Genomic DNA, 9,485 nt, shown 5'->3' with positions numbered 1-9,485 from the left:
TGGCCTGCAGCCTCCCCGGCCCCGAGCCTTTTTATTTCGGCGTTAAAATAAAAGACCCATTCAGCTCACAAAATGCAAGTGCTACACACCCGCCCGAGAGCTGTCGCCCCAGCAATGCACCGGTTCACTGGTATTCAGTGACCAGCTCGCCTTCAGACCCGGGCAGCAAAGTCCTGCTCGCGCTACAGCCGTCGTCTGGGGGGGATTTGGGTTTTGTCCTTTTCCACAGGAGAGGGCAAAAGGGCAGACACAGCTCAGGACACGTGCCACCGCGCCAGGCACCCTCTCCATCACGGCCGCAGACGCAGAAGTGAGTACTCGACACCTTTGAAAAGCAAAAGCTTTCACTGCAAAGCTGTGCAAGATCCCACCTGCAAGCCAGGAGGGCTCAAACCTTCTCATGGGGCTCCTCAAGGACCCCCTGCAGCGTGCGGGGGCGGCCGTGGCCCTGCAACACCTCCATGGCCACCGCACAGAGGTCTCCGAGCAGGGGAGGGAAATAAGGCCCCAACTGGGCAATCGGCCGCGCGAAAGCCCAGCGCCAGCCACCACATCTGCCCTTCCCTCGCAGGCTGGGGAAAGTCCCCGCGGCCTCGGCAGCCGCAGAGCTCCACGTCCCGTCCCCCATCCCGGGCACCCAGGGCGTCCCCAGCCCCGCAGCCACCCACCGCCGCAGCACCCACCAGCCAGGCCCTCCCAGGGACGCATCTGAAAAACCTCCACATCCACAGACCCGTTTACAGACTTCATTTAGCTCAAAGGAAAGTCCTAATTAGTCACTCTGAGTGATTTACTTGTTCATTTGGAAAGGGGGGAGGGGGGAGACTAAGCTGAATTGTTTGAAATTATCCCTAAAGGGCACTGTAAATTAAGTGTTAATGAGGAATCCTATGCAAAGGGCCACAGTAGCTAAATAAAATAATTAAGGTGCTAAGTGATAACATTCATTTGGTTCTCAATAATTTACCCAGCCTGGTTTTCAACCAGGATATTTGCAAAAGAAGCCACCCTCACCCCTCCTCCCCTGCCATCAGCGGGGACAGTGGTGCTGGGGCAGCTCAGCATCCAGTAGGATCAGGCCCACCATGGAAAGGAAACTTCCCTGGACGAAGACAACAAGCTCCTGATTCCCCTTCCCACCTGAAGGAAGTGCCCTGTTCCACTAATCACACTCTGGATTTATAAACGACACAAAAAGGATTGACTCGAGTCTACAACCAGTCTTTACAGAAGCTTTATTTCAATGGGCTGCGTTTTTCCCCACTACAGCTGTTTTCCAACAGCTCGTGTCCATCCTTTGGCAGGGCTGCAGACCTGGTTGACAACCAAATACAACACGGTGCGTTTTCAGACATTCGAGCAGCAATATGTAACAGAGAAACCGCCTCGTCATGAAGAAATTGCTGCTGAGTAGTCCCAAATCATACCTGGTTCTCACCAGCACCCTCTTGGCTGCTAAGGGGGCAGTGGGCACGGGGCACGGCTGCTCTGTGGCTGCACCAGCCGAGCACCGTCTCTCACCTACAGCCCAAATTCTCTCCACAGCACGAGTGATGTACAAAGTCCCCCGTGCAACAAGCGCAAAGCTCGCAGCCGTCACCGGGTATTTTACTGCAAGAACGGAAGAATTTGGCTGTCTGCTTTTAAAACCTAGCTTTGTCTCCCTTCCTTACAGCCACTCCTCCGAGCTGCCAGTGGGAGGTGTTACCTCGTACCTGCCGGTGTCTGACTTCAGCGTTAAGCCAGGGTTCTGGTGCTATCATGCGTCAGCCGAGAAGCAGCTCAGGTCAGTGGGGCTCTCCCCATAACTTGCAGCGACGGTGAAGACCCTGGAAAGAGCACTTCCATATCCACACCAACAAAGCACAGCCATGAAACGCCGAGCAGCTTCCCCCGCCAAATAAAAAAAAAATTCAACCACTGTGCCTCAGCTTTTGGCTGCAGATGGAGTGCAGGAGAATACCTGTAGGAAAGTAAAATTAAATTTAAAAAACAGATCTTTTTTTAAACCACAAGAAAACCATTCTGCGGGCCTGGATGTTTGTTTGATTTTTAAATACAGAAATTTGGACTATGGTGCCTTTGTGCATCAGAACTGTTTTTACCAGTAGCAACAGAGACGTTCAGCGACTCGATCCCGGGGTGGAGCGCTCTGCCAGGGGGGATGGCCAGCATCCGATGGCACAAGAGCTGCGTCTCCAGGGAAAGTCCATCACCTTCACTACCTGCGGAACAAAGGCATTGCTCAGGTCAGCTCGCAGCCGCTGCCACGTCCCTTTTCCCCCCTCCCAAGTACAGTTCTTGCTAATGCTCTGTCACAACTACACCCTTGTCCCTAAGCTCACCAGCAATCTCACCAGCTCCCGTGGAGCAACAGCCAAGAACTACCAGAGGCGAGACAGGCACCTTACTTGCCTTCCCCTCCTGGCCCACTCCAGTCTCCCCAGATCTCTTCTCCAGTATCTGAAGCGTTTTTGAGGAATACCTGTGCAACACGCCTGCATACGCAGCGTGAAGCACAGAGCCTTGTAGCCTGAGTGCAAAGATCCCCTGCACAAGCCGCCATCGTGCCAGCAGACGGCTGCCCACACGCGCAGGTGGCGGTTGGAGGGACAAGGCAGAAAAGAGGCCACAGGCCTGATCTGGTCCAGCAAATCCCACATCCCTATTGATAGTGACGGGTTCAGCCTTTTCAGCACACAGTACCACCAGCTGGGTGCAACTTGTGAATGCAGACAGTTTAACCAGAGGCTTCAATTGATTAGTTGTTAAACCATCCAACAGCCCTGATATGTTTGGGCTGATACACTGGTGAAACAGAGTTGAAATCTATCCCAGGTCATTAGTAGTTGTTTGACTCACACTGTCACAAAGGGAAATGGAAAGGGAGAGGCTTTAAACAATCCTGCAGAAGACCACAGACCTCCCAGCCCGCTCGGCTCCCCAAAGAATTCTTCCACATTCATTATTTAGAGCTACACAGACAGCTACGCGGCTGCAAGAATACCCAGCTCATTTCTGAGACGTGCTCACCCTCTGACAAAACAGGCGCAGCATGCTGGAAGCCAAACGTTCCCCTTCAACAGCCGTTCCTCGACCCCAGCTGAACCCCAGACTCGTCCCGGGACGGCACTGCCGGGGCACACGCTGCCTATGAAGGGCTTCTGTGCCTCTGCCCGCGTGACCAGTGCTGTCACCAAGGACTCGCTCAAGCTCACCTAAATTTAGACACTTACCTGAAGTTTTAACAGCATACACGCATGCTTTAGGCACTGTCTATGCCACTGGAGACTACTCCCCCACAAGGTAAATGAGCTCTTTGCTGGGCTGAGCTGCCACAAAATTCTTTCCCTGTTGTCTGCTTACCGCACCTCCCCAGCAGGTCCCGTGCCCCATCCCTGTGTATTGATCTGTGCGACACCCCTCCGACCGCACAGGGTAGGAGCGTGCTGGTATTCCCATTTCATGGACTGGAAGCTGAGGCCCAGTCTCACGTTTTGTTGGCCTGATCTAACCGGCAAGATGCATTTTGTGCAAGCAAAAGGATGCTTTGGGTAATGCATCTTGCATCACCTTCCCACGTGAAATAAGCCACACTGGCAAAAGCAGCCTTTGGCTGGGCTAAGTGAACCTTTAGAAAACCAAAATCCCATCCTAACCATTATTTTCTTCCTTCTTTAAGCCAGGAGTGCAGACAAGACCTGGGTGAGTTATCCAAGGTCACAGGGGAAGCCTGCGTGACACAAGGAATCGAAGCCAGGCCTCCCACGGCCCAACCTGCCTCTTCATCGCTAGACTGTGGCTCTCTAGGGATGCTTCAAGAAAAAAAAAACAACCAAGTATTATCCTACTTTTTCCTGATTCAACACAGAAAAGTTTTACAACTTACAGTCATATTTGCCTCCCGAGCCTCTCAAACCACACTCTCGTGGGACTCTCCAACTGGGACAGCAGCTATTGCCAGAGATGCGACAGCTCCTGGAGCAATCCTCTCCTCTCCCTGGTAAGGGTCTTACGATTCCTAATAAAGGCAGCAATTTTGTTTCCTGCTTTTGCAAAGCTTTTTATGGCTCTGGCTGCTTAAAATAATTAGGAACCATAAATTCAGGGCAAAAAGACTTGCACAGTGTGACACGAGGGAGGGAGTATTGACTGAATCAGATTAAATCCTAGTTTATACTGGTGAACAAAACACTTCTCACTTCAGATCTTTGACTTCCATCTCTTAGCTTTGTCCCTCACTGACAGGCCTCAAAGACCAGAGTTAGAGCTTGGCTGAAACTATAAGACAGGTTTCCTGCCCCATTTACAATTAACACCACTGTAACAACTGCAGTTTCCAGTGCAGGAAGTTCAAACCCAGGCAGAAGCAGCCGTGCGGGCAGTTCAGAGAAATATGCAAAACGAGCATCTCGATAAAACCAATTCCATGAACAGTCTTAAACCCCAAGCTAAGGACTGAAGGCGTAAGAAGAACAAATTACCCAGAAACTCTTCTTGCTCAGACATCTAAGTGCTCCCAATCTGTTCCTGTTCGCAGAAGGCTCCCAGTCTTTAGGGCAGCCAGCCTGCCTGTCACCTTCGGCGATGACTCCAGTGCAGACAACATTAAGCTGGACTGTCCAAATCACTCTCTGCCAAGCCAGCGAGGATGCCAGGAGGGTGAATTCAAGTCTGCAAATGCTTAACTTACAAGACAATCTGTGCAATGCTAGGAAGCTCACAACCATGTTAAATTATCTCTGCTGCTCTCTGCAGCTGCAGGTACACTACATATTCAGATCTAGGACATTTCTTCAAACAACCTCAGCATCAGACGACTGTAATGTTCAATTTTCTTTTCAGCGAAGAGTTAGTGCTCAGCAGAGAGTTGAAATCATTACTGCTGCAAGGTCCGGGAGCTCTCCTCATGCATCTACCAATCAGCCTCCAATCTCCCTTGACAAAAGGATATTTGGACTTTTTCCTGGAGAAATCTCTCATAATTCAAGGTAACGACACCGCTGCCACTTTCACCCCCTTCCTTCCTCCTGGTGTTGTCGTTGTTTCTGGGATGCATTTCTTTGTGGTCCATCAGCAGCGCTGCCAGCCTCCCTACTCCCTCTATAATATAGCTCCACACATCTTGTAGAGATGCCAGATTTGCGGCGTTGTCTTGTCAATATTTCTAGGAGTTCAATAAACATTTTAATTAAAGGGATGTCTTCTGAGCCAAGAAAACCGCAGCACGGGGCAGGATTACAGCCCCTTGATGGCTCATCGCCAGCATGACGCTACTTCCAAGTGTAAAAGCTCAAACCGGCTCCTGTGCCAGGTGACACAAAGTGGGGGGCTACAGCATGGCCACACAAGGGTGCCTAGAGCAGCACTCCTGGGTGAATTTCTTTCTCTAGCTGCCACGGAGCCGTTACTCCCCTTCTCTTCACCTTCTGGGAGGCTGCACAACCCCAAAGTGCCTACAAAAGACGGCATCCTTTGCAAGTATCCACTACACAAAGAGGGGGCAGCAGCAGAGGGCCCTGTAGGAATCGCCCAGTTTAGGTGCTCAGGAAAGTGGCACCCATTGCTCAAACAGCGCACAGGTCTGGCAGGGAGGAGGTGACACCTGCTCCTCCTGCTGGTACCGCAGCAGCCAACAGCTCCTGCCTTCTCCTAGGCGTACAAAAGCAGCCACTGACTGGTCTCCGTGCCACAACGCCCAGCTCTGTGTTCAGACCATCCCCAGCAACAGCTCCTCATGCTTCTTTCCAGACCTGGGCACAGAGATATATTCCTCTTTTTTAAAGAGGAAATGTGACAGAGCAATGACATGGCACAGCTCACCACTACAGCCTCAGCGCAGCAAGAGCAAACACGTACCTCCTGGGTCTCTCACTCAGGTTTGTGGTTCGCCAACACAGAAAATCCAGGTTCAGGGCTCTAGGACAGGATCAAAAGCGCCGCAGAACACAATGCAAAACAACACGCTGTGGCCACACTGACCCAGACCTGTCTTGCCACTGAAAACTGCCATCTAGACCCTCTGCAGCTACTAACTCCCTGTTCATCTACACAAACTGGTTTGTTCCTGCAGTTCCTACCGGGAGGCTTCTCGGCTCCCCCTCTTCTTCTGGGTCCCTATTTCATTTGCAGCCAGATCATTCTAGTACTTCTTGCTCAGCTTTTCTTTGCCAGACCAAAGTGTGATGTAACGTAAGAGACCTGCAACTAGCTTTGGAGTGAAACATCACCCTGATCATTCCCTCACACATGCGCTTCCACCGAGCCCAAAGCTCTGTAAACAGAAATACCTATTACTATAATAACGGGTTTATTCCACCGAAATTCCAAGCAACTGATGACAGGAACGTTTTCCACATCCTCAGGCTTGCTGACCGTTCCCACGACTTCCCAGCCTTCTGCAGTTTTAGCCTAGAAAGGGAAAGGAAACAAATGTTAAAAAATTGCCTACTTTTCAAGCTTAAAAAGAAAATGTCATGTATGCAAACGCACTTTTTTTTTTTACGTTTTCAGTTAAGCTGACTGGCTTTTCTAGGGTTTTTTTGGCATCCCTTGAATTTTTACCACCAAAGTCCTCCCAGTACCAGCACACAAACCTTGATTTAAGGAAAAAAAAAAAAAAAAAAAAATTTAAAAAGTAATTTTCCTTCTGGTGTTTATTCCAGTTCAGCAAGCAAACAAACAGCAATGGAAAAGCTTTTTTTTGCCCATACAACAATTCTAGGAAGGTTTTTGCCAGGAAAGCATACAAAAAGAGTAGTGTTAAACAAATTAGCATAAGGCTAATCCACAGAGAAATGCAGTGGAAGTTCTCAAGTGCAGGCCCAGCCATCAGAAGCCCACAGTAACGTTTTCAAACACAAGGGCACATTTTCAAACTCAGATGCCAAAAATCAGCTCACACAAAAGGCAGGGCACGCAACACTCAGTGCCTCGCGTACCCAGAGAACCAGCCTTCCCTCCCGCACCCTAGTAAAAAGAGCCTTAATTATTTGTCTTGCAAATCCATTGTAGCAATAAAAGAGCTGCTGCTTCTTGCCAGCTTCATTCCCTCTGAAACTAGCACTTTTTACATTACGTTATACCAAATTTACACCAAGGGTCAGGCCAGTGAATCTGGGTCCAATTAAATGAACTGCTGCAATGGCTCAAAATGTTTATGATTCAAGCTTTACAGTAACAAAGTGATTCTTCCAGCTGTTTCAATTAAATATCGATGTATTTTATCTATCTTTCATTTCACCATCATCCAGAGCTCCAGCTACCACAGACCTATTGCACAGCTGGACAAGGGTTTTCTAGCACCAAGTGGGAAGAGTCCCGGCTTACCTCCGCTTGGCCTCCTCGCGGTCACACCAGACTATGACAAGCTCTTCCTCAAAGGGACACAGGCACGCAGCGGCCCCGGGAGCGCAGACCAGGTGCCTCTGTTCCCCCAAGGGTCCGCAGCCTCTGCCCTCCCACCTCATGCTGAACCCTCCAACCCCGCTCTCCCCCAGGGCTGGGGGATCCCACACGAACAGGGGAGGGCAGATGGGAGCCTGCGGCTCCCTGCTCCGCGTGCGCACAGCATTCAGCCGGTCCCCAGCCCTGCCAGGGCACAGGGGACCTCCACGAGGAGTCAGGGCAGTCACACGGTGCTATCACAGGGGATGGACGCACTCTGCCAATTCAAAGCAACTTCCCTGGGTTTGTTTCAGTTTAAATCATTTTTTTCCATGTGCGTTCCCCCTCCTCTTGCAACACCATTCTGCAAAGGGCCCTATCTCACCTCACCGCATAGGTACAGCGTAAAAAGATTCCCAGCAGCTCGCACCAGCCCTGGTTTCTCCTCTCTCCCCTGCTCCAAAGGCTGCCCGATGCTGCCATCGTGTGCCTGGGCCCCGGGATGCTGCCTCTGCCACACGTCGGGCAAGACAGCGCTAGCTCCGGTCCCCACGGAGAGAAAGGGAGACAGACCCCGTCTTACCGAGCTCACAGCCTGAGTACGGGAGACAGACACAGCATTATCCTGCTATCGCCATCTCCCAGAAAAAGACCCACAACTCAGACCTGTTACCCCTCCCGATAGAAAAGGGCTGGGGGTGCATGCCCAACAGAGGTGGTCCAACAGCACAGACCACCGGCAGCAAACAGGAACGCAGAGCAGGAGCACAGGACACTGCAAATAACAGCCCTTTTCCTGTACCTCCTCTCTGTTCAGCAAATGCAATATTTGAGGTTTCTTGAAAGGAAAGGAAAAAAAAATGTGGATCATTCTACCTTCAAAAAGCTCCGGAGATCATCTGTGCTGTAGATATCAAAGACTTCCATAGCTCCGGAGCTAGCTTTGCTCACTGTCGGAGTCAAGGGGCAGCTGCAAGGAAAAAAGAAAGGACAAGTGTCATATGAGAGCGAAAAAGGAAATCCAAGAGAATTTTTGTTTCTGTATTTCCTTCTCTTGCCTCTGCAACCCAATTCCAACTAGTCCACTAAAGATCTCATTCCCTATACGGATATATTTTCCTATGGAGAATAGGAGAGCTCAGAAATTAACCCAGGAAATAGGTTACAGCAGTTTTGTGCACAGATGGACAACCGAAACACAGAACGGGTTAAAACAGAAAGTACCCAGGGAGGTTCCTTACCAGCCTGGAACACCACGTCCCGCAGCCTCCCTGCAGAGCGCAACGCAAAGCAGCACCTAGCCAAATTCAGCTCTCAAGCTCAGTCCCAGAAAGCCCTCTAAAGAAGCTGTCGAGCAATGCAGGCTAGAAACCTCCTTGTGAGCCAGCAGGAAAAAAAGAGAAAAGCTGAAGGAGCAGATAACCAACCCCGTACCTGTTCCTCTGGCTTGTCACCACTCTGTCCACCCCCAAGAAGTACGCAGAGCGCAGCAGTGCCCCCAGGTTCATGGGATCCTGGATCTGCTCCAACACCAGCCAAATCAGCTGTCGGTTCGGATTCTCTTCATCCCCCAAATCGGGCTTTTCAGCTTCCTCCAAACTCTTGAAGCGGAGAGGAGTGGCCTCCAAACAAACTCCCTGGTGGACCCGACCTCTGCAAAGAGCATCCAGCTCTCTCCTTTTGACGTGGTGCACAGGGACGCCCCGGGCCGTGGCCTGAAGGACAAGCTCACTCGTAACAAGCCGCCGAGAGCCGCAGCTCTGCTTGAGGAACAACCTGAACAGGTCCCTCCTCGACTGAGAGAGGGCCAGGGCACACGGTGCGATCCCAAATAAGATCTCGGAGCCTTTAGTCCTCTCGACGGACAGAGGCTTTGGTTCCAGCCTCTTCCTCGCCTTCGAGAAGTCACCCTCTCGCAAGCTCCACAGCTCCCCGTGGGCTCGCGCAGCCGGCCCGGCCGCTCTCTCGTACGCCTTGTGCCACGGTGGCGGCCGGCTCGGCGGGGCCAGGCCCTCGCGGGAGGTACGGGAGCCGTTCCCCGCCCGGGAAACCTCCGGGAGGGCTGGTGGGGGCAGCCGACCGCCGCCGGTCCCGCCCCC

The 9,485-nt window shown here is 51.5% G+C and overlaps 1 protein-coding gene across 1 annotated transcript in view; it reads right to left on the bottom strand.

Annotated features, from left to right (window-relative positions):
* Positions 1-1,220: 1,220 nt before the first annotated feature.
* The window catches only part of MRM1 (mitochondrial rRNA methyltransferase 1), a 12,701-nt gene continuing 4,436 nt past the window's right edge, over positions 1,221-9,485 (bottom strand). The window contains exons 2-6 of the mRNA XM_009278352.2: positions 8,821-9,448; positions 8,263-8,356; positions 6,291-6,411; positions 2,106-2,225; positions 1,221-1,963 (exon numbers count right to left, since the gene is read on the bottom strand). Of these exons, the coding sequence (XP_009276627.1) occupies positions 1,914-1,963; positions 2,106-2,225; positions 6,291-6,411; positions 8,263-8,356; positions 8,821-9,448 (1,013 nt within the window). The 3' untranslated portion in view covers positions 1,221-1,913. The remainder of the gene's footprint in view (positions 1,964-2,105; positions 2,226-6,290; positions 6,412-8,262; positions 8,357-8,820; positions 9,449-9,485) is intronic.

Source organism: Aptenodytes forsteri, unplaced genomic scaffold (genome assembly GCF_000699145.1).
Source record: "Aptenodytes forsteri isolate BGI_AS27 unplaced genomic scaffold, ASM69914v1 Scaffold66, whole genome shotgun sequence".
In the NCBI taxonomy this organism is placed as follows: domain Eukaryota; kingdom Metazoa; phylum Chordata; class Aves; order Sphenisciformes; family Spheniscidae; genus Aptenodytes; species Aptenodytes forsteri.
This window is presented reverse-complemented; position numbering and strand designations above follow the sequence as displayed.